Raw genomic sequence first — 26,556 nt, 5'->3', positions numbered from 1 at the left:
AAAACGACATTTTTGTCCAAAAACTATTAAATTGATATACAAAAAGAACAAAAAAAAAACATACATACAACAGCCAATCAATTCAGAAATGACAAATCTTCAATATGTTATCTCAAAATTAAGAACCATTATGCAACCCGGTTACGGTTTATTTCTCTAAGCATATAACTAGAATTTCCAAGAAAAATTAAGTAATTGTATCGCTACGCTCTGTAAATTTAATCTGAGGTGTTCTAAGCTGGTACAAAATACCATATCACCAATCCTATAACAAGGAACATAGAATAGGAGTCACCCCTTTCCACCATGTCAAGAGATGTCTCTTTCAAGGACTCTAGGAAAATTTTTCACCAAGAATCCTAGCTGATATATTTTATGACACAAACATCATACTAGGATACTGTGCTACAAGTTTGCGACCAGGAGACGTAACTTCCACGTGTTATCTAAATGGTCGAACCTTCTCTGGGCATATCTACGTAATCTGTTATGCCTAGATGTCAGTTAGAGCAGTTAGGAGCGACAGTTTCATCTACAATTTGTTATTAACAGACTAAATTTCTGCAAACTTAAACATAAAAAAATAACTTACAGGACTCAATGTGCAAGAACTGACAAAGTCAATCATCTTAGGTAATAGACTTTCACGTTTTTTAACTGGTCGAAGGTTTAATAAGAAAAAAAATGACCTATTATCTTATGCCTGAGTTTTTTCCTTATGGGCTAGTCCTTTCCATTACAATAACCAGTTAATTGAGCAAAATTAAAAAACCTTATTATGACAAACCCAAGGATAGTTTTTAGTCCTATTTAAAACAATGCATTTTCCAGGTAAAAGCCTGATTTTATATATGTATTTTATATCGATCCTGGTAGCCCGTTAAAACCGAAATTGTAGAGCGACTTGGATTTTCGAAAACCAGGTATGATACATATGTTTCTCTGGTTTACAAATAATGTAATAAATAAAAAGGTTAAAGCATCATAATACAGTTCCTTTGTGCAATTTGAATATCTTTTTCACACATCATTAGAGCTAGCTTAAATATGATATGCTAAGGTCTAACAAAACATTTTCTGAATGTGCTCATGTTAATGCGCTCTAGTTTATTTTCAATATACTTAAATCTTCTTTCAAATTTCCTGTAAAATTAGATTTTTTTTTTTATAGTAAAACCTATGGTTTTGGGCAAGATAATCCTGTCTTGGTTGACTATAACTTTAACAGCTAATTTTGAGATAACTACAAAATAAAAAAAGGAATAATTTATTCAAGACATTTTAGCTAAGACTCATATAATACTATACTAGGACACATACTAGGTAAGGAATCAATAGAATGTCATTTCGTGACGAACTTTGTCATTTTCCTGAAATCTTGTTTTGGAGAAAATTCGGTCGCCTATCTGAATTTGAGACGAGGCAACACTGTAATGGTAAGGTTGGAGCCAATCATGGGCATCGTCAGGCTCATGTATCGGAACTGGCTCATAAATTTGTCTGTCTTCAACTAGCGGAATGGATGGTGGAGCAGGAACGATTTCTTCGTGAAAATGTCCTGGGGCAAGGAAATGCATCCATGGAGAACGATGATTAGGTGACTGTGGGGGAAAGAAGAAACGTAAAAGAGGAGCAAAATCATTCCAGTAAGGATTAACTACTGGCATTTGGGGCTGCAGGATCACCCACTCAAGGTCGTCACGTTTGCCTTCTTCCAAAGGGTTTTCTGGCTGTTCTGTTTTTTGTTCTTCCTGGGGTTCTGTTAGGTCTGAATAGAACCTTCCATCAAACTTCACAAAACCTTCATCATAACCTTTTCTGTCACCAATTCGTCTGTCGGTTCTGACCGAGCCCCCTAAAAAAATTAAATCTTTTCAAAAAGTTTATTTTGAGAAGATGATTTAACATCTTTAAATAAATGAAATTTTCAATGATATTCTCTATAAGTATGTGAAAAAAAACATGAAAGCACAAAAGCTCTCCTCCTTAGGTTTGTACAAGCAGAAGATGCAGAATTAATTAAAAAGGTTCCATCGCACTATCCTAAAGTTTGCTTCTATTCTTAAGAGAAAAAACAACACCTGTTGGGGCTGAGAGAGCTTAGCTCGCTAGTTGTGTAACACATATTTTTCAGTTCTTGACTAGGCGAAAATAATTTATATTGCTGTTTCGAAGAACAAAAAAGAAATGAACCTTGGAATAAATCTAATAAATGAAAGGTATATAATATTTTTGAGACTATGTGAACATTCGTCTCCCGTCATATTGGGCCGAACTTGCCCTATATTGGCCGATAATAGCTTTTTAGAGTCGAGATGGTTGGTAAAAGTTAAAGTTGGTTCTTTGGTACCCAGATTGGGATTCTTCAGAAAAATCAGGGCATCGCTTAGCTAATTTCGGTACTTAAATACTTCAAGTGTATACAAATCGGGTATGTGGTTTTCTAATTTTGGTACTCAGAAACAACAACGAAGTAGTGTAAATAGCATGATAGTTACTCTATGCTCACATAACAGAAAACTGGGGACAAAATTTTATTAGTTTACCCCCTGCCTCCCCCCAAAAGACAAAAATAAAACTCTGTCATGATAGTTACATAAATTTTCCTTTAAGCCTCATATAGTGGTTTTTCAGGCCCACATTTTCAAGTTTTCGTAGAAGTACTTCGAACCGATGTGGAGGTCGATTGACAACTAAATCTAATTTACTTGGAGAAATATATTGGATAGATACATTTGGGTACCGAAAGTAACAATAACCAAATCACTACCAATCACTCACTACAATAATCAAATCACTTACAATAATCAATTCATTACATGACTATGGACGTGTAGCAAAATATTATCATGGTGTCTGTTTTTGTATTTTGCTGAGATACCGGAATTAGCAAGGGGCTGTCCCAACTTTGAATACATTTGGGAACCGAAATTAGCAAACTGTTATCCCTATTTTAGATTCCAAAGAGCATCCGCCTGGGTACGCATCATTCTTAAGCCTTTGGACCATGATTTTCAAAAACGGATAGTAGAACCAACTTCTCAGATTTTCGGATAAAGATTCTAAAAATAAATTGCAAGAAAATGAATGTACTTGGAAACTTGAACATGATATTTAAGTTCAAAACGGTATTTTCTTGGATTTTTTTTTTCTTTGCTAAATGGGCATGCATAATATATTCTAATTTTCTCCGACAAATTTCTAAAACTTTTTATTTGTACCAATGTTTCAGATAGAATAAAGGTGTGGCTTTTAATAGATATATTAATTTTGTATGTAAGTTTAACCAATTGTGTCCTCTAAATAGGGAAACATAATAAGGCACATACAAAAAAAACAAACAGTAAGATACAAAAAAAAACTCTGAATAAGTAGAAATTAACACATCTCAGCAGAAAATCGAATATCTAGAGGGGATTGCTTTATTGAAAAGGCTGAATTATTCCCAAGCTGTTATTTATGTCTGTGTAGGTAAATTCTTTCAAAATATTTGCAAGGAATTACACAGCAGGGTAAAGAATCACTTTCCGAAAAAACCCTCGTAGGATAGCCAACCACTTTCCGAACAGTTCTTTGTTTAATATTTCAGCACAAAGTATTTGATCTAGGTAAATAAAGGCTTGAGAGTTTCAGGAGTTGTTTTCTTGAGTTGGTTTCTAGAGTTGTTGGGCCCTTTCGGTCCTAGGCTATGAGCAATTGTTAGCTGACTTGATTGATTTTCTGTTATTTTTTCGTTTTCTATAATTTTATTTATTATTATTATTTTTTGATTTTCTATTATTTTTCTATTATTTGTTGATTTTCTATTATTTATTAATTTCTCATCAAAATTTGGTTCATAATGCCAAGTCAAGTTAATTAAAAAAATGGACTTTTGCATATAGTCCAGGGGCATATTCGGCTCGCTAATTATGACACTTTGTACAGTTTAATGGCCAACGGGAATGGAAAGCAACTGGTATCAACTTAAAAGAAAGGATTGAATGAAATCACAAAGAAAAGTTGCTGTTATCAAATAATATTTAATTTTTAGCTTTATTTCTTGCTTAAACCCAAATATATAATACAAATCAGTGTCTTTGATTCACTACCCCTGATACATGAATAAAATATTAAAGCAATAATCAAATAAATTAACAACAGATTATCAGTTTGTCATCTAAAACCTGATTAATTTTCGCAAAGCTATATTACTTTGGCGATAAAATTTTAGTGTCAGAGCCGCAGAATAAATATTCTGGCAATATTTCAGTTCACAGATTAACTGATCTACAAATAATTAAATATCAGTTTATATAATTCTGTTCCATAATTTCGGTTAAAAAACTGTTGATTAAGCCCCTTTTTTGAAAAAAGCTGCAGAGTTTGAAAAAAGAATTCTATTCTAACCACTTTTTTTTAAAGTATGCTTTTTTCTACATCAATTCTTATTAGATGTAGAAATTTTCTACAGCTTTTTCTAGCAAGCAATTCATCTAAAACCAAGTGTTAAATTATATATTTTAACCAAGATTAAAATATATATTTATTTAAATAATGGTACTTTAGGTTTTGAACCACAAGAAAAAATGGACGTGCAGCATCGTTTGTTAAAAACAAATCAATAACCATAAAATAATATAACAAAAACAATAGTATAAAAACTGAATAAAAATTACATGAATTATTTGTACAATGAGTGAATGTAGAAACTGATTAGATTTAATCTAATTACCCATGTATTTAATTTTGGTTGGCTATCATTTATCATCTACTAGTTTCATACATATCTATTAGATTTCAATATTAGTTACCCCCATACATCTTTTTAACGGCAGAAATAAATATACAGGGGGGTCTTTTTCCCTCAGACATTTAAAATACTTGTTGTTTCATTCAGTTTGGTCAATTTTTTTCTTTCTCTTATGTGGCTGGTTTCAACCATACAAGATAACCGAAGGTGATGGGAGGGGGTGACATATGACACTATAAAATGAGTCTAGGTTTTGCAATTTTTGACATTTTAATTTACGTCACCACACTAGGAAAACCGTTAGATAACACCACGAATTTGGGATCTTATAAAAAAGCAAGTTGTTATAATTATGATAAATAATGGTCACAACCCAGCATTTTGGCTGACCCAATGTACTTTGTCCCAGCTGGAGGTTCAGATATACTCTTCAATAAAGATAAGCTCCAAATACTTTTGAATACCTAAAAATCCAGGCCAAAGGAGATAGGAATCTTGTCCTTTTTGTTCCTCAACAGAGGAAGAATTTAAATACCAGTCAAACTCTGACGGCACCCAACCGTATTCTTGCATTTTATCCCAGTTGTGACAACAAACGTAGTTTTGAGTAGTTGCTACCATTCCACATGCTGCATTGCCTTTCCCCTAAATTGATAAAGAATATAAGTTAAAATAGGCAATCCAACAATCTTTGTATCTAGCATTACATAAGCCACAAGGTCGCTTTTACACCTTATTCCTTGCCTTGGCTCATCCTGTAGCTCCTTAGGCCTTATGGCTGTTACTAAATAGGCCCGTTCTTTTGCATTAAGATCTAACATCTAAGATCTCACATCTTTCTGCAAAGATTTCCGTTCTTTTAACTCATCTTTGTTCTAGAATCTTACAGCTCACTGATGTTAGCAAAAAGTGTGAAAGAAGCCATCTTCCTCCCATATAGAACAATGATGAGAAAAGTTTGATGATATACTCATCATTGTTCTCAGACCGCTGATCAGAGCAGAATGATGAAAGACGTTTGCAAAAGAACGCTATAAGATGTAAGATCTTAGTGCTAAATTTCATTTTTAAGCATTCTTTGTCAAAAGATGTAAAATCTTAGCACAAATACGAGTAAAAAAAACGGCCGTAATATTTTCTTTCTCAATTCAAGGGATCAATTCAATCACTTGAAATCCTGCGGTGCAGGATCATCATCTCAAAGCCGGATTTGAAGGATTTACTGATACTCTCGATAGAAACACAAGACTGCCCACTCACCGCTGAGTTGACGAAGCTAATTGAATTCCTTAAGGCCGTTCGGCACCTTAAAAATCATTTTGCGAGTGTCAGCGTCGGGTGGCCGTCTCAAATACAAAGAGTTCATTAGCGAATTTTCCCAGTACTACATGGAACTCCCAAAGCAATTTTGGTAAAACAAAACAGATTTAATTTATGCTATTTGTTCAGGAAAACGCTGCCTATTGGATGTACCTAAAACATAGACAATACATTTTCTGAGTCAGCCAGATATTCAATCGAAATGGGTAACACCACAGTAACTCCCAAAGCTGTCAATTTACTCCAATGATACTTCCTTTGAGCTGATTTTTAACGTTTTCTAAGCAGGCATGCTAAAATATTTTTAAGGGATTTTCCTTTTCTGAAGTTCAAAAGGAAAGTCCTACTCCGATTAATCAAAAAAACTAAATTCACACTTTCTAATGATGGAGGTTTCATTAATTCTGAACATCTCTATTGCCGGCACAAAACGGGAGAAGTTAAATGGTTTTCTAAGATTTCCAAAAAGGTAGATTCCAAATTTTAGTTTTCTTCGTTTATTTGGATTTATTATCCAAGCTCTATAAGTTATTGGGCAATTAATTAAAAAATTTTGGCGACACAAACTAAAAGATGTTTACAATGGACGAGACAGGGCGATTATTTAAGATACCCCATCCTCTGAACAAACTTTCAACTTTAGCTTCTAATTGCTTTTGAAAATATTATACTTGACCCTAAGGTGAGATAGTGAGAATAATACCATAACCAATACCTAAACTACCTCCTCATGTCGCTCTAAGACCTAAAACATATAGAGGGGGAGATCCACGATGTCAAACAATAACAATCAGTGACAAGGGATATGTTAACACTTTGCTTAACTTAAAATCAAAAATATCATTTCCAAAACAGTTTTCACTACAGATACAAAATAAAGAAAAAGTAGCCTAAACCTTATTCCAGGCATTAGCTTCAAAAAACAATTACAGTTTTTTGAACCATACTAATATGAATTTAGTTTTATAAAACTCATTTAAACTTTCGAATTTTATAAAAATTTACTAGCTAGTATATTCATAATGTAGAAGTATTAGCTGCGTTTTTTTTCGAAGTTCCGTGTTTCATGGTTCATGTTCCAAGTTTCATATTCTAGCCCAAAAACGCAGTTTTTGTCGCTTTCGTGTTCTCTGTCCATGTTCCTGGTTGAACGTCTAAAAACGCATTTTAGGAAAAGTGGCAAAATATTCAAAACTGTGGAAACATGTGGAAAAATTCTGAGCTTTTTACTTGCCTGTTTTCTTGTACACATATGTTTCACCTTGGCTTCTATTCAAAAACGCATATTCAGCAGGATCTATGTCCATTTTCGTCCCTTCCATCTTATCTTTTCTTTTGTCATCTACAGATAACTTTTTTCTATCTGGATAGGGACCGATCGAACACGCAACACGCACAAAGAGCAAGTTCCAAGTTTGAGGAAACAGACAGTCTAACAGGAAACACGATGCTTCGCTTTTTGAAATAAAACGGTGTTTTTTTAAAACATGCTTTTGTGTTTTTTGTCTAAAACGAAAAATTGGCAAAACACGATTAACCCCCGGAACAAACCACGCAAAAAAAACGCCACTATTATAAGTTGTTGCTTTTATAAGAAAGTTACGGAACGTTGTTATTGATATTTTAAAGTATTTTGGGTATAAGTATTTCTCCTCAGAAAATATGAAAGCGTACTTCCACTCACTTGGCAACATGCCAACAGTTTGAATTTGAAAATACGAAAAAGAAAAGAACCGTCACGTAAATTAATGAATTTTTGCCTTTTAACCCGGAAAGCACCCAAATCTTTGTTCTGGGTGGGCAACTGTATATCAGCAATGGCAGGGGAGCAAATAAAAAAAACACGAAAAAAGTGAACAAAGTCCAAATCTAAAAGATTATAGGGGAAAACTTTGGCAAAATGTTAAGACTTTCGGGGAGAACCATTCTCCACCTTACGTGCCTGTTCTGGTCAAATATATGCAAATATAAATTTCGTCTTATATCGAAAAATTATATCGAATATTAAAACTGCAAGCCTCAAGAATCTAAAACTGGACAATAGCTTTACAGCCCTTATGGAACAAGTAATTTCAAAGCATATATTATTTGACAACTCATAGTTATGTAGTCTAATCTTGAGAGTATCAATATGACTATCATAATCACTCCGAGTAACGGAAGCTTGGTCAAGTCCTTCCTAGTTGACCAAAGGAACATCACACACCATTCTCGTTTTATTTCTTTCTTTTTGTCTACCTAGATGTAGATTAATAAAAATATTCTAGATTATGATTTTAGTATTAAATAACGACTTCTTAACCAGCGAATGATTATGAAATCAATTAGTGGTTTTTGGAAGAAGCAAAGTACCCTTTTCTCTCAACAAAAGCAGGGTCGACTTAATTCCGTATTGAATTCAAAATGTGAGGCATCAGTCGATCAAGGAGACGGACAATTTTATTGGTTGTTAAAAGACTGCTTGAATGTTGACCTGCAACCAACTAAAACAAATGAAGCGCGTTTTATGTGCAACCCTTTTTTAAGTTTTTGAAAAAAAAGATATAAAAAAGACAGACAATATAAACGAAAAAATAGGAAAAGTGAAAAAGTTGTAAAAATCTGGATATTTTTAGAGATTAAGAAAAGTCGTGAAGCTTACATACGTGCCTCTACCATCTAACTGGCCTAATTAAGCGAAACATAGAAGGAAAACACGTCAATTCAGGGAAATTTGGGAGAGGAAAACTATATTTTTCAAGCCTAAGAGGGCATTTTTCAATTTTTCACTGAAAATCCATAAAAAGGTTTTCAATGGGAATGCCAAACAAGATATTTGTCAAGAACTAGGGGGAAGTTAGCCTCCCCCCCCCCACTTCCCTCCCAAAGAGAGAAGAAATATAAATATTCAGTCTGATTCGCAAGAGGACTTCAGGATTTCAGACTAGCACTAAACTTCCATGCTAGTCTAAAGTACAAAGACACTATGGTTTTTAACTTAATTGAATAAAAAACAAGTTATTTTTTAAATGAAAGTAAGGAGCAACATTAAAACTTAAAACGAACAGAAATTATTCCGTATATGAAAGGGGCTGTCCCCTCCTCAACGCCTCGCTCCGGACGCTAAAGTAGAAAATAGAGTTGTGAGAAATAGTCAAATTTTAGCGTAGAGAGCGAGGCGTTGAGGAGGGGACAGCAAAATTCAGGGCTTGGCTGTACTTTTGATACTTAACTCCCCCCACAAATTCTTCCAAGACACTAGACCAAAAAAGCGTCATATCGAATAAATGCTTTCTGATAATATTGTACGCCCTCCGGTTTGATACATTACCTCCTAAGAAACTAACAGACAAATAAAGATGGATCCACGAAGACTTCTTAAAACTACAATTTTTTTTTTCAACGTAATACATTAAATTCAGTATTTTTTTTCTAAGATCATTCTGCCTTTCTATGAAGAACGAATAAGTGTTCAAATGGGGATAAGTTCTTTTATTAGACAGTGAAAACAGATACAAAAAGTCTAATTCGACCTATTAGACAGTGAAAAAAATACAAAAATCTGGATTGAAATATCCAGATTTTTTTGTATCTGCTTTCACTGTCTAATAAAATGACAGGTCCTCATTTGAATTTTTATTTGTTCGACAAAATTTTATTAGTGCAAATAGAGAGCTGAGATTTCTTATAATAGAGTTATCAAATGACAACAACTCAGCAGTGCAGCTTTTATCAAGCACACCTCTTTTAAGAGCTGTCCCCTCTTTTTTCAAGCATTTAGGAATTTTTTTATTCTAACAAATCTTGAGAGAGAATTAATTTACTTTAAAAAAAATGGATAAAATATACAAAATAGTTAGCCATTAAGCTCTAGAGAGCCTGTACGGCTAAATGATGATGGAAAATTTCAAACTTAGTAAATTTATATATCTGGAATTAGAATGCAAATCAAATTCTTGTTATAAAAAAATTAATATCAAAATACTGGTTTTCGGACTTGCGGCTGCTATTGCCATGATAGCTCCACACTTACGGTTCACTGTCAAGAACTGTTTGTCATGTCTTTTTAGTAAGTTCACACACACATTTATTAAGAAGGCTTCAGGCTTTGAAGGTGAGGGTATTCGCTGGAACAGGAAAACACAGGAGAGTTGTACGAAATCTCGAAGCAAGGAATCGCAGAGATCAATGTGTCCTCTAGCGAGTACCCCTGCTTTCTTATATATATGTATATATATATATATATATATATATATATATATATATATATATATATATATATATATATATATATATATATATATATATATATATATATATATATATATATATATATATATATATATATATATATATATATATATATATATATATATATATTCACCGTTAAAAGTAAAAAAAAAAATACCTGGCTTGGATCCTGTTTAGTTTGAGCCAAGTAATCATAAGAAACTGAACGAGATGGACACAGTAATTTTGGTATGCAGTACGAATTTTCTTCCAAACAGACAAAAGTCCTTTCATCCTCTGCAAAATCACCACTACCGGGATCCACATCGGCAAACACAACAGCCAACAGCCAAGCTAAAATGAACAACGTTTGCAGGTTTCTGTATAGGAAATATGCAGCCAAACTATTGAAGCTAGATATTTGGTAAAATTTTTGTTTATTCGATTACTTTGCTAGGTAGAGGATGAAAACACCGCTTGATGCGCCCTTTTATGCTCTTTTTAAATATACTTATAGCTGCCATTGCAAATTCCACGTTGAGGCCCTAAAGGGACCCTTACAGTGTCAACCTATTTTGTTTTGGCTCAGAAAAATAAAACAAAAGTATACCATTCAATTCAAAATCCAATGTGAAGTTAATATTTCACAGTCATATATGCTACATGAATGACTTTATTGCTATTAAATCTGATAAACTAAACAATTTATTAGTCTTATCATTCCCCCCAATTTATTCATCATCGCCCTAAGTTTTTGGAGCTCTAAACTTTACGGTAAAATTGCGATAGCGAACAGAAGAAGCCGTTATTAAAACCGATGCGCCTAACAAACAGGGGGTATCAAAACTTAACAAACTGTTAAGTTTATCCGATTTGAGTGTAATACGTCCATTCTCGTGGAATATATGGTTATAAAATATCAATTTTGAGTTGGATTTGTAATTGAAAGGTTCATGATTTTCATCTTAATTCTTCGAGCTAAAATCAAAAACAAAAAAGGAACATAGTGTCACTTTGAGGGTTAAGAGCCCTTTAAGGTACCTTTTTAAGTTTTCTTTTTTAACTGAACGTAAAAAGTGACATTAAAACTTGAAACGAACTGAAATTATTCCGTATATGAAAGGGGATGTCCCCTCATCAACGCCTCGCTCTTTACGCAAAAGTTTTTTATTACTTCAACAAATAGAATCGTGACAAAAAGTCAAACTTTAGCGTAAAGAGTGAGGCGCTGAGGAGGAGACAGTGCCTTTCATATACGGAATAATTTCTGTTCGTTTTGAGTTTTAATGTCGCTCCTTACTTTCAGTTTAAAAAAACCTGTTTTTTTACTTAATTTCTTAACGTTTTTCAACTAATTCAGATTCGAATTTGGCTCACCGTGCATGAAAAATTAAAACATAATTTGCATATTAATTCTGGCAAAGTCTCCCCCCCCCCGTTTGTAAAATTTCCTCTGGAAAGCTCACCTCCAGATACTACTCTCCCAATTTGGAAATCTCCCCTTATGAAACAACCCCTCCCCCACGGATTTTCTACGAATACTTGTTCGATACAATCACCCAGAGGGAAAATAATATTTAGAATTCCACATTTTTGTATATATGAGCGTAAAACTTCTACAATTCTCTGATATGCTTAATTTCATTGTTGGATTTTAATTACTATTCCAAGAATTTAGGGTGTCTTTCCCCCCTTAATTCGAAAATTAGGCACATTTTCTACATTTACTTTCTATGTATTATCTATATTTACTTTCTATATATTACTATAGGGTACTACAAATATAGTCTATATTCACTTTCAGTTTAAAAAAAAAACTTGTTTTTTTATTTTCTGATCGCTTTTCAAATAATGCCGGGAAATCTGGCTCACACTCCAAGAAATACTCCTCCCCCCCCCCACGGCTGAAAATCCCCCCCTACCGTAAAATTTCTTGCGAACGATTCAGCCTGAAAAATTCGCCTTGGCATACTTACACTTGAAAAAAACTTCAATTTCTAATCAGTTTGTCGATCACTCTGGAAATGTCCCGTTCCGCGGCAATTTCTTCCTGGAAATCAAAACACACGGAAAATAGCCCCTAGATAATTCCCTCGGAACATTCCCACATGCAAAATTGAGTTGGCAAAGATAATGCAAGAGAATTAGCAAGAATTTCGTATAGCAATTCTGTACCATCTCCCCAGTGTGAAATTTCCTCTGAAAAAATCACCTCCCAAAAATTTCCCTCCTGAAGGAAAATTCTCCCTATGAAGACCCACTCCAAGCATAAAATCCCTCCCCCGCCCCAAAAAAATTCTGTATATTTCCAACTAACAAATACTATGCGTAAACAGCGGGCAAATTTCATAACTTACATGCCTCTCCCCATGGGCTGTGGGGGGTCATTTTACTCTTCAGGACATAGTTATTCGATTTTTTAACTATGCTGAACATAATATCTATCTCAAAATTTTGATCAGATAACTTTGGAGAGAAAGGGGCGTAGAAGGGGGGGGCAGTAGGTGATTATACTTTGGTCTGAGATAACCGAAGATTATGCTGCCAAGTAGAATGAGGAATACTCGGTTCATGAAACAAGTCAGGCTCAAAAACCCGGCAGGAAAGATTGTTCGCTAGCTAAGTGTTGGTAATATCGTCTCTTTTCAATGAAAACTATAAAACAGAAAATTGGGTAATCAATCAATCAAGTATCAAGGAGAGAAGATTCAGGTACCTGGATGAGCCAATACTGTTTCTAAATAGACCGCCGACCTTACAGTCAAACCCAATTTTATGCTAAAATAGGAAAATTCCACTTACTGCGTGTTCTACGAATTCTTAACCTTAGATAAAATAAGATATATTAAAAAAATGACCATTAGATTGGTTGTCCTCCAATCTTTTTTATGACATCAAAGGGCACTAGAACTTTTAAATTCAGTTTGAAGCAAACCCCTCTCGGTCTTCCGGGACAATTATTTCGATACGACCACCCCTGGCGAATAAAAACACACAAAAAAACAACAAATTAACACCCATCCGTAATTTTTCTTCTGGCAAAAATAGCAGAATTCTACATTTTTGTATATAGGAGGTTGAAACTTCAACAGTAGGCTTCTCTTGTACGCTGAACCTGAAGGTGTGATTTTCATTAAGATTCCTTGCATTTTGGGGGGTGTTTCCCCCATTTTCGAAAATCAGGCAAATTCTCTCAGACTCGTTACTTGTGATAGGTAAAACTAAACTTGATGAATTTTATATATTTGGAATTGGCATCATAAGCTGATTCTTTTGATGTATCTATTGATATCCGTTTTTTAGAATTTCTTTTTTTAAGTTTTGGTTACTATTGAGCTGAGTCGCTCCTTGCTTGTAGTTTGTTCCCATGAACTGTTTGAAATTATTCAAAAAACTAAAAATTGACCAATATTAATATTGTACAAACATTTTTAAACCTTTCAGTGCCTGCTTTTAATTTTTAACCCCTGGGCTTGGCATTTTTTTTTGGAGGGGGATGGGAGCCTTAGTACAAATCAAGGACTTTGATGACATTTTTAGCAATGTAAACCTCAGTCTGAGACAAAGTATAATCACCTACGGAACAAGTACTGACAAAACCTATCCTCTCCACACAAAAAAAGTGACCCTTTGTATACCTATGCGAATCTGGCAACTTAAACCCGTAGTTACACAATTCATCCCGGTCACTCGTCGCCTGAATCACGCTCTAGCATTATTTTATTGGCTCGGAACAAAGTATTTTGGCTCGGAGCGATTAAGTAGTACTGCACTTTGCGTCTAAAGGCGCTGAGGTACGCCGGGTTACTTTTGGAGAGTTTTGTCAGTACTTGTTCCGTAGGTGATTATACTTTGGTCTGAGATAACCGAAGGTTATGCTGCCAAGCAGGATGAGGAATACTCGGTTCATGAAACAAGTCAGGCTCAAAAACCCGGCAGGAAAGATTGTTCGCTAGCTAAGGGTTGGTAATATCGTCTCTTTTCAATGAAAACTATAAAACAGAAAATTGGGTAACCAATCAATCAAGGGGAGGGGATTCAGGTACCTGGATGAGCCAATAATGTTTCTAAATAGACCGCCGACCTTACAGTCAAACCCAATTTTATGCTAAAATAGGGAAATTCCACTTACTGCGTGTTCTACGAATTCTTAAACTTAGATAAAATAATATATATTAAAAAAATGACCATTACATCAAAACTGCATATTTTATGTCCCCTTATTCGAGCTCTCGGTTTATGTAAAACAAATGCTGGAAGCCTGTGAAAGCACTATTTGAAGGTGAGTAAAATTGAACAGACAATAAGTAGGCCTATCGATCATAAAAAATTAGCCCAAACTTAAAAGAAAAAGAAACCCTTGAAAAGGCTAAAATCAAATAATAAAAAAATAGAAAACAGACAAGATAGGAGGGGTGGGTTGGGACCAAGTGTCAAGTGGTTCAATAAAGGAGACCAATCTTTTCATATAACTTTCTGTCATGTTGTTAATGGAGGGTATGTATACGAGGGTATTGGAGACAATGAGTCGAGAAGGCTGGCGTTTATCTTGGCTACGGAGTTAAGGGCGGACTTCATAAGATTTTAAGAGCTGATGAAAGAAGGGTATGGATTGCTCCCACCACAAGAAGAGTATATATTAGGTATTTATGAGGCAAAACTCTTCATCTTTAGGGTGAAGATTTGGCAGGTTTCTATATTATAGTTCCTCTGGCTTTTTAAAAATCTCTGCCTTTTTTGCCCTTCCCCCTGCAATGGAATTCAATGCCAAATTTTTCTTTGGTGTTTTACAGACAAAATTTCCCTTTGCAGTGTTGGAATAACCCTATTCTTTGATTTTCATTGGTTGATTGTCTTTCTGTTATGCAAGTAAATGTCAATTGGAAACAGGCTATAGATAAGCATCTGTTCATATTGTAAATTAAACACAAATATAGCTTTTATCGAAAAGTTTTATCACTGACGCTCACCCCCCCCCTCCACTTAATCCAAAACCCATATTTCGTAGAGAGGAACCACATAAAAGTAGAGAGGAAAAAAATACCTGCAAAAATTATCCAGTTCATAACTGCGTTCAAATGATGACTAATCTTTACTTGCAGTTTTTGTTCTGAAATAAAACCAGCTCTTGACCTAAGTCTCGCCCAAGAGGATTTCGTTATTGAATTTCAATTAATGAAAATTGACCTGACACTTCAAGAATACTATAAGAGATTATTTTATCATAGCCTACCTTCAAAACGCAGGAGCATTATAGCCATTCCTTATATATATATATATATATATATATATATATATATATATATATATATATATATATATATATATATATAGTAGTAGGTTAAATATGTCCCTGAGTTATATATTTCTGTATATAACTTATATATTCAGTGAGTTATATATATTTATAATTGGTAGGTTAAATATGTCAGTGAGCTATATATATTTATAAGTAGTTTGCGTGTTTGGGTACGTCCATAGGAGGCGCGGACCAAGGGGGGACCTCTTCTGAACTAAACACTACAACTCTTATATTTATTAACTAAAAAAAACAAGTTTTTTTAACTGTAAGTAAGGAGCGACATTAAAACTTAAAACGAACAGAAATTATTCCGTATATGAAAGGGGCTGTCCCCTCCTCAACGCCTCGCTCTTTACGCTAAAGTTTTTTTTATTGTTTTAAAAAATAAAGTTGTGAGATAGAGTCAAACTTTAGCGCAAAGAGCAAGGCGTTGAGGAGGGGACAGCCCCTTTCATATACGGAATAATTTCTGTTCGTTTTAAGTTTTAATGTCGCTCCTTACTTTCAGTTAAAAAAAACTTTTTTTTTTTAGTTAATTTCTGAACGTTTTTGAATTAATGCAACTTTGATTTTGGCCCACTGTACATGAATAATTAAAACGAAATTCGCAGTTTAATTTTCCTTTTTTTGGCTAATTGACTTTCTTGAAATCTTGTTCTGACGTAACTTACGAATTAACTTACGTAACGAATTTCTATATTCGTATGTTTTTATTACGTATATTAGGGAGTTCGCTCCCTAGTCAATACCTCGCTCTTTACACTAAAGTTCGAATTTTGTTCGAATCACAAACCTCTGAATCACAAAGGCCGGTTAATTAGAATAGATAGCTCTTTTGAAAGTACTAAAAACCTTTAGCGTAAAGAGCGAGGTATTGACTAGGGGGCGAACTCTCTCATATACGCAATAATTTCTGTTCGTTTTAAGTTTTAATGTTGCTCCTTATTTTCAGTTGAAAAACACTTCTTTTTTTATTTAATTTCTAATCGTTCTTTAAATAAACCTGGAAAATCTGGCACCCCCTTCATGAAAATGTTTCCTTCCCCCAAGGAAATGTCCTCCATGGAAAGATCCTCCCCCGTAACCCCAACTCTGACCCCGAGCCCCCACTAGAAAAAAATTCCTCCTGGAAACACCTGTATACTTCCCAATAACCAATACTATATGTAAACATTGGGCAAAGTTTATAACTTGCAGCCCTTCCCCCGGGAACTGTGGAGGATTAAGTCATCATCAAAGACATATTAATTAAATTTTAGACTATGGTGAACAAAATAGTTATCTCAAAATTTTTATTGGGTGATTTTGAGAAAAAAATGAGCGTGGGATGAGACCAATTTGCCCTTCATTTTCTTGTCACTTGAAAAGGGCACTAACACTTTTAATCTCTGTTCGAATGAGCCCTCTCACAATATTCTAGGACTACTGGATCGATATGATCATCCCTAGGAAATAAAAGAAAACAAACAAATAAACACGCATCCGTGATCTTTCTTCTGGCAAAAAAAATACAATATTTCACATTTTTACGTATAGGGGCTTGGAACTTCTATAGTAGGGTTCTCTGATACGCTGAATCTGATGGTGTTATTCTCATTAGAGTTCTATGACTTTAAGAGGTTGTTTTCCCCTTTTTTTGAAAATAAAGCAAATTTTCTCTGGCGCGTAACTTTTTATGGGTAAGGCTAAACTTGATGAAACTTATATATTTGAAATCAGCATTAAAATTTGATTCTTTTGATGTATCTATTCGTATCAACATTTCATTTTTTAGAGTTTCGGTTACTATTGAGTCGGGTCACTCTTTACTTACAGTTCATTACCACGAACTGTTTGGTATACTGATGGACAGTGAGAACAGAAAGAAAGGTGAATACTCATAATTCCGATATATGGCAGTTCGTTGCAACGAACTGTTTGACGGAATTTCATATTTGCTTTGCTAAATAAAAAAAAACACGTTTTTTCAACTGAAAGTAAGGAGCAACATTATAACTTAAAACGAACAGAAATTATTACGTATATGAGGGGGTTTGCCCCCTCGTCAATACCTCGCTTTTTACGCTAAAGTTTGAATTTTGTTTCAGTTCCTTAAGAATAACCCCTGAATCACAAAGGTCATTTAATTAGAATAGATAGCTCTTTTGAAGTACAAAAAAAAACGTTATCGTAAAGAGCAAGGTATTGACTAGGGCAAAGCCGTACCCAGTATTTTTTTTCGGAGGGGGTTTTACCCCAAAAAAAATTTCGTGGGGGATTTTGCAACAAAAAAACTAAAAAAATGCATACAAAATTTGTTGATATCCATTTTTGTTGCGTTTTTACGAGTCAGAAAAACATTTCGAGGGGGGGTGTGGGGGGGGTGGTAAAAACCCCCTACCCCACCCTCTGGGCACGGCCTTGAACTAGGGGGTGAACCCCCTCATATACGTAATAATTTCCTTTCGTTTTAAGTTTTAGTGTTGCTCCTTACTTTCAGTTTTAAAAAAAAAATATTTTTTTATTTAATTTCTGATCGTTTTTAAATAATACTGGGATATCCGGCACCCCCTTCATAGAAATGTCCCTTCCCCTGTGAAAAAACCCTCCTTGGAAAGATCCTTTCACGTAACCCCCCCCCCCCACCCCCAATCAGGAAAATTCCTCCTGAAAACGTTTGTATGCTTCCCAATAGCCAATACTATATGTAAGCAATGGGTAAAGTTCACAACTTGCAACCCTTCCCCCGGGGACTGCGGGGGATTAAGTCATCCTCAAAGACATAGTTATTAAATTTTCCACTATATTGAACAAAATGGTTATCTCAAAATTTTGACCGGGTGACTTTTGGAAAGAAATGAGCGTGGGAGGGGGCCTAATTGCCCTCCAATTTGTTGATCACTTAAAAAAGGCACTAGAACTTTTAACTTCCGTTCGAATAAGCCCTCTTTCGATATTCTACGACCACTGGAACGATACGATCATCCCCGGGAAAAATAAACAAACAAAAAAATAAAAAAAATACACACCCATCCGTTGCGCTTCTTCTGGCGAAAAATACAAAATTCCACATTTTTGCAGATAGGAGCTTGAGACCTCTGCATTAGAGTTTTCTGATATGCTGAATGTGATAGTGTGATTTTTATTAAGATTCTACCTCTTTTAGGGGGTGTTACCCCCTTTTTTCAAAAATAAGGCAAATTTTTTTTCAGGCTCGTAACTTTTGATAGGTAAGACTAAGCTAGATGAAACTTATATATTTGAAATCAGCATAACAATCCAATTCTTTCAATTTTTTTTATTACAGGCTTCACGGATCCATCACAGATGATTTGCCGCTAGTCCTGGTAATTGCCTCATTTTCTAACACTGATGTATTTGTCATACCTTCTCTTGAACGTGTCAAGGGAAGGATTTACAGGGATTACCTCTGCCGGCAAACAATTCCATGTGGCTAAGGACCGCCGGACGAAACTCGTTTTCAGATATTCTTGGCGGGGAGTACCCTGCTCAAGGTAGTCCTGACGAGCTGTACTTCGGCGAGTTGATCGCAAGAGCTTTGGTTTATCAGGAACGAGCTTCGATAGCTCCTCTGATGGAGGGTTATACAAGTACTTGTAGAAAACCGACATGGACGCCACATCGAAACGTTCCTGGATCAACTGTGGGGTTTTAGCTTTCGTGTTGCTAGAGGTTGCCCAACGAACTGCTCGATTTTTAATTTGCTGGAGAGGAGCGATGTGGCTTTTTGGTGCACCAGCGAAGAGAGGACATGCATATTCCATGACAGGCCTGATGCGCGAAATAAAAAGTGGCAGAATAGAATCATCAAGGAGAAGAATTTTGCATCTTAGGATAACTCCTAACTTCTTGGAGCAAGAGGATCTAATTTTACTGAGATGCTCAGTCCATGAAAGATCCGAAGAGAAATTAACTCCACGTAGGTGCAGTGTATCAACTCGCGTTATAGCTTCTCCTTTGAATATAAAATCAGGATGAGTCCTCAAATTACGCGCCTTAGAATTTAGGAGCTCTTTCGTTTTCGAGGCGTTAAAACTTACAAGCCATGCATCTGCCCACGCCTCAGTTTTCTCCAAGTCAGCCTGAATCTCCTTGTGGGGTTAGCTGGGATCTTCTCTTTAGCAATTGATGTTTTTGTTGTCGTGTCATCAGCAAAGTGGCGAGGTTTCTTCACAAGGTTGTCCCCTAGGCCGTTTATGAACACCAAGAAAAGAGTTGGCCCAAGAATACTTCCTTGGGGTACTCCTGAAAAAACTGGGGGTTCTTTTGATATGAAGCCGTCGAGGACAACTTGCAACGATCCTTGACGAAGAAAGTCAGCAAGCACCTCAAATAGTCGGCCATGAATTCTATAGGCTTTCAGTTGATGTATCTATTGGTATCAAAATTCAGTTTTTTAGAGTTTTGGTTACTATTGAGCCGGGTCACACCTTACTTACAGTTCGCTGCCACGAACTGATTGATAATAATAATTCGCTGAGCAGTTCATTGCTTCCTACATCCAAAGGGTGATTTTTTTTTTTTTTTTTTTTTTTTTTTTTTTTTTTTTTTTTTTAACTGGCATTACTTGGAATAATGAATCAACTGTTGATTAGAAATAAAAATAATAAGAAAATAAGGAAACCCACAGAATCGGCCAACTTTCTATACATTCAAGGGCCAAATTTAGGGATAAGGGACTGTGGTGTAAGCACCTCTTTGAATTAAATGAATTTAAATATTCTAAGTGTAATAAGCAGAAACTGTGCTATTATAGGGTGTCGTTCTGATGAGCGAACACACCACATCATTACCGAACTAAATACAAAAGGAAGGTAGAACAACAAAACGTGTAAACTTAATGTTTAGCACAGGGTTTAGCCATGTTTAGCCTGGAATGTTTAGCCATATCCAGGCATTAGGGAGGGGGATTAGGATTCAAATAAACTGAACACAAATATAAAACTGACATTTTTAGTGCAAGATTCCTCTTCTAAACTACCTACGACAACAGTCTAAATCCCCTTTTCAGAATAAACACTGTAATAACGAAATCTTTATCTCAAAACATTCAGAAAAATTGTATTGATTACATTTTCAGAGAAAAGCTCGCCCTGGTCTCCTTGTGTACGCTTCAGATTTGATGCTTCAGTTGAACTGGTAGTGCCTCTAAAAAATCTGAATGCTTTGAAGCAGAAATTTTGCTATTCTCGTGTTTAGTTCAGAAGACGGGATAACCTGCACTGTTACCGAATAGAATATTTGAATCTCTAAACCGAAATACGAACAAAGGACGCAGAAGGTGCATAGCAATTAATTAGAAAAGTGCCAACATCTAATGCGAATCACGTCAAAAACACAAGAATTCATTTACAGTAGATTTTGCCCCGTAGATGACGCTAGGCATTTTCATGAATTGACGTCACTGGGGGGTCGGGGCTAAGGCCCTCTGTATATACTTCATTAGATACGAGTGTAGGAGTTTTTTGGGGGGAAGTGACATTTTTGGACGTCAAAAATGTACAATCAAATCATAAGTAAATTAATTGAAAAGTGTGACATATAATAGGAATAACCAGAATAATCACGAGGTTTTGGGGTGAAATATATTCACGAGGAGTACTAAAAACATAGCATTAGGTTAAATGCTGCCATGCTTTTATTCTACGAGTTACCTTTATTCTGGGCAAGTATTCAGGTACTGGATTTGGGGGCCGAGCGATTTGTAGGAAATGCGTGAAATATACCGACAATATAAGAAATTATCTAAAAGGATTCAACTTAAAACCACGCTTCTTGTTTTAGGCAAGATTCACTCCACAAAACTTCCGCAATTGAAAAAAAAAGGTCTGCAGTTTCCGTTATGACCAAGTCGATTAAAAATACAGAAAAAACATTAGCTTTTTTTGTTTAATTTCAGCCGGTCCCATGGGATGTTCTTATTATCAGTGTAGTTCTTATGTTACCACGGGAACTAATCAGTATGTGAAGTTGAAAAAGTAACCTAGAAATTAGCCTTCAGATTATACTAAATTACAAAATCAAAGTTTTTTGTTGAAAAGTAAAGAGCGAAGAAATTAGCTTACGTAAGATGTCAAGCCTTTTTAGCAGAAATGATCTTTATATAAGATGTCAAGCAGAATAGAAATAGATTACAACGAACATAAACTACAAGAAACAATGGAGGCAACGTTAAGGCGAAACAAAGATTACTGCACCAAATATAAGGTTGTCCTTCCGCTGATTAATCCCTCTCCCCCCAAAAAAAAGGTTTATGGGTAATTTTTGCTTTACTGAAAACAAAATTTTTTTTTCATAAAGTCTGCCTTTGCGTTATGATATAAATATTTGAGTGTGGCTTGAAGAAGAAACCAGAAGATCCTTCCCCCATTTGGGCATCAACTCATTGATACTGGAGGGAGGGGGGACAAAAAGTTACTTTCAGAAATTTAGAGGGGCAATTTTGTTGTTTTAATTTTTTCAATAAAAGTACTAAAAATATCCATTTAGCACCGTGTATTAAGAACTGAAAATCCGGAAGGAAGGATATTTTCAAAATATATATGATACTAGAACCGGATCTGCTCAAAACACTCGTTACATTGCTACAGAGTGACTCGAACTTCAATCTTCCTTCCCAAGAGCAGAGTCCTATAGCCACTGGGCACTGTACTGCAGTAACTATTATTATGAGAGCATTTTCAGATTAGATGCTATTATATGCCTGGATATTGCCACGCAATCCCTGTGGTAGTTGTCATGAATTATGGAAATTGCTCATAGTTCGTTTATTATTTCCAGAAATAGTCATCGTTCATGAAACATATACTAGACTTATTTTAATATCGCTGTGTTTATTTCAATGTTACAGGATCCTTGAACAAATTTATTTCTGTAATTTGTGGTTTTGCATATTCATTAATTACAGGTACCCTCTCCCGATCTACTCCATGTATGCATTTGTGTAAATTGATGCACGTATGCATGATATCATCCTTAATATGTGATAAAGGCAAACGCCCCTTTACCAATTGGATTTCTGTAGCTATAAAAAGGGACATTTCTATGAAGGGGGCGCCGGATTTCCAAGCATTATTTAAAAAAACGATCAGAAATTAAATAAAAAAAAAACCAAGTTTTTTCAACTGAAATGTAAGAATGAATATTAGAACTTAAAAAGAACAGAAATTATAACGTATGTGAGGGGGTTCTCCCCCAAGTCAATACCTCGCTCTTTACGCTACAGTTTTTTTTTTAGTGCTTTCAAAAGAGCTATATATTCTAATTAACCGGCGTTTGTGATTCAGGGTTTTGTTAATAAAATTTTTTTTTAAATTTTAACTTAAAGAGAGTGGTATTTACTAAGGGCAGAACCCCCTAATATACGTAATAACATATAAGTAATAAAAAAAAAACAATAAAAAAACAAGCGATACGGCTCAATAGTAGTCGAAACTTTTAAAAACGGAATTTTGATGTCAATAAATGTATCAAAAGAATGTGTTTATAATGCTGATTCTAAATATATAAATTTTATTAAGTTTAGTATTACTCATCATAATCCTTTAAAAGATCTAGTTCTTCAGCAAGTAAGTCATGTGTCACCACAATGCAATGTTTGTTCTTTTATTTCGGGGCCAAGTAGGAACCTGAAAATAACAGGAAATAAGATCAAATACAACGATAATGAAAGAAGAAAATAATTCACCAACTGTATGGGCCGTTAAACTCACTACATAAAAATTGCATTACGCTTATTGACATTGCCTTTCAAAACATCTCAGAGAATCACCAGGCTTCAAAGTTCTTTCTTTTCAACTTCGCAGAAAGTAGCGGATCCGGGATTTTAGGAAGGGAGGGGGCGACTCGTTGCAAAAATTACCATTCTAAATTAAGCCTAAAGTACCTTACTAATATTGAAAGTTCCATGCCTCCTCTTCTATTTCTCATTTATCTGTCCGTTCTATAAAGTTATCCACATAACTACATTTATTGAAACACTATCAATATTATATAACAAAGTCTCGTCTCCTATTTCCACTATTAACAAATCTATCAATAACAGTTTCTACACTTATGACAATATCACGGTGAACATAAAGAAGGGCAAGTCCAGTGAGTATTTACTCTGTCATTTTATTTCTTAGCCACGTTTTCAATCTTCTGAAGGTAGAAAAACTTCGTTCAACACATGCCACACTGACAAGTAGGGTTATGAGAACCTGCAAGAGCACTGAAATATTCCGAAAAATATCAGCATGGCAGTTCTTTTTCTGTAAAGTTTCCCCTAGTGTTTCAAGTATTCTACGTGTGCCTGTATTGCTTTCTCTCAGACGAAGCCATCGAGTTTTCCATATTGTAACTTCTCAGGCCAGGGCAGATTCACAAACCGATTGGGAGGGGAAACCCATTACTGAATTTAATTAATCCGATTCGTTCACTTTTTCGCTATCCTTGGCACTGTTATTTCTAAACCTAGCTCGATTGCCACTTTAGTTACCTCGTCAAATGTGTTTTTCAACTCGCTTTTACTCTCCCGACCCTTGAATTGCAGCTGGGTAGGAAGGTCCTTAACATGGCTTGCTGCAGACGCGAGGTCGAAGCTCTTCTTCTGAAATAGCCGACTGATCGGCAAAATCAGTCCAGATATGTTACTAAGAGAGTAAATAGTTACTATCAGGTCGGAGGATGTGACAGCAGTCAATGAGGATTTTGCTTTTGCTCCAGTTGTGCATTCTGCCCGGCGGCTGACGATCTCAAGAGCTTCCACTATCTTAGGGAGCTCTACCACAAACTGCATTAAGAAATCGTGCCTTTCGATCCAGCGCGTTTCACACATGCCAGTTAGCTGTACTTCCATTACTCTGATTAAAACAGAACTGCGTTTTGCAAAAGCACCAAAAAAGCAATTATTTCTTTTATCACTCCGATGAAGTTTCTAACACTCTGGGCAGAATAAGTTTTTGACACGGAAAGATTTAGAGCATGTTTGAAACATGGGCAACGCAAGGCATTCTTTGCTACCTTGTGGAACTTCTTTTACAGCACCAAAATGTTCTGAAACCATCATAGCACATCCATCAGTGCCTATACCCACACAATTTTCCAAGAGATCGAAGAAAATTTCCACAATTTCCACAAGTCTAGCCCGGGAGATCGGAGAAAATCCAACACAAAATTTCCCAGCATTTCCCCTTTAATGGTCGGTTCGAAGTTTCCAATGCTGTCCGAGTAACATGTTTCGTGTAGGTGTAAAAAAAAAATAACGATATCTTCACGTCTTGTGCAATTGTAATTGTAGCAAAGGGCAATACTCAATTGTGACTTGTGTGACACATCCGTTGTTTCATCAACAACCACACTGTAGAACTTGGCAGAATGAACTGGTGCAAGAATTTATTTAAGAATCTGTTTGGTACAACATTCAATTAATTAATTCTGTGTTGTTTTGCTGATATAAGTAGTATTTATACCTGAGCTTTCCAAATGTTGTTTTAAAGTGATGTGACCACTATTTACATGGTACCTTAAAAGTTCTCGAAAGTTCCCTTCGTTTGTCAATGGGTCCTTCTCTGCCAATAATTCTCCATCATCTCTATGGCCATGAGCAATGTTCTGTCGACCCAAGAAAACAATTGATTCTACAATTGGCTTCAATCTCGACCTGTTTTTCTGCACTTGTTGGCTACGTTATTCGTTTACAAGGGTTAAAATGTTGGTTTCAGGGTTATCATATTTTAGAAGGAAATGCTTGCCTGCGTCAACTGAATCACTGTGATGATCATTATTTTCATGAGACACCAAGACACCTTCTTTTACAGTTAGCTTAACAAAAGTCATGAGGGGCTTTTTGCAATTGATTAGAGCCTCCAAGCCCTCGAACGTTAAACAAAACACAATATTTACAGAATAAGCCCCTCATCTTATTTGAAGGTACTAGCCAATGAAATTCTTTCGAGCGAGTACGATCGAAAAGTCTCTTTCCGTCCCTGCCCTGCTTCTTGTGAACTGAATAGTGGAAGCTGTAGTTAGACAGTGGAATACCCGGGTTCTGGAGTAACTGATATCGCTACGATAATCTAGTTTTCAATTCTATCGATATATCTTCCAAAATCATTTTCGCAGAAAGTGTTTATATTTTCGATGTTTGTGTTAGGCCTGGGCAACACTCTTCAATTTATGCAAACAAATCATGCACAATCTCACTATTGGTCAAAACGCTGGAGTCACCACTATCGCTGAAACTCTCCTTATTTCTATCTTCAGTTACGACGTCCACTCGCCTAGCTTTAGCTTTTGAACCAAAAAAGTTGTCCAAAAAAGTTGAACCAAAAAAGAGTTATTTGCTTTCGCTTCAACATCATAACTGGTTAATATTATCCAAAAATTGTATACTTTTCAAACCCTTCCATAAGCGCGACAAACCCTAAGGCGTATGTGTTATTGGAGTCATTTCAAGATTTTTTCTTGGTTATTGAATAAGAAACAGGTTTTGACCCGCACACTTTTTGAAGCTTCAACGATTTACGAGATGACAAGCTACAAAACGTCTTGTAAGGTCGGGTAACACCAAAAACTAAACAATTCCCTGAAGACTTATGGCAGACAGACCAAGTGTCGTCAAATCCTTTTCAAAGATGCGTTGATCCAAGCGCTGATATCTCAATCAAGTCACAGGAAATCTAATGACAGAACTTTTAGCCCAAGCCAAGGGGGGCGATCCCCCCACCCCATAGGATCCGCTACTGTTCGCAGACGACGTATAATTCCAATTTATGTATTTTGGATCCTTAAGAATATTTCATTGCATTTATCAAAAATTGCATTGTATTTTAATGTTTCGTTTACTATGGATTAGAGTTCGTTTTTTAGCATAGTCCCTATACCTTAGTAAATTCAAAAAAAAATATTCAAAGATGAATCATGCTGTCATCAATAGGAAAGTCACACTTGTCACTTTTATTTCATTTGTCAAATTTTTAAGTTATCACTAGGTCTGGCTCTCTTGGCCGAT

General features: G+C 35.4%; 1 protein-coding gene across 1 annotated transcript; it reads right to left on the bottom strand.

Moving 5' to 3' along the window:
• Positions 1-1,253: 1,253 nt before the first annotated feature.
• On the bottom strand, positions 1,254-15,392 carry LOC148944494 (uncharacterized). Its single transcript, XM_089100149.1, has 4 exons — positions 15,306-15,392; positions 10,440-10,615; positions 5,197-5,377; positions 1,254-1,855 (listed from the first exon to the last, which is right to left on the bottom strand). Exons 1-4 carry the CDS (start codon positions 15,325-15,327, stop codon positions 1,332-1,334), a joined length of 903 nt encoding a protein of 300 aa, XP_088956275.1. The 5' UTR covers positions 15,328-15,392; the 3' UTR covers positions 1,254-1,331.
• Positions 15,393-26,556: the final 11,164 nt, after the last annotated feature.

Source organism: Artemia sp. Qi Xiang Cuo, chromosome 14 (assembly GCF_049724085.1).
Source record: "Artemia sp. Qi Xiang Cuo chromosome 14, ASM4972408v1, whole genome shotgun sequence".
In the NCBI taxonomy this organism is placed as follows: domain Eukaryota; kingdom Metazoa; phylum Arthropoda; class Branchiopoda; order Anostraca; family Artemiidae; genus Artemia; species Artemia sp. Qi Xiang Cuo.
This window is presented reverse-complemented; position numbering and strand designations above follow the sequence as displayed.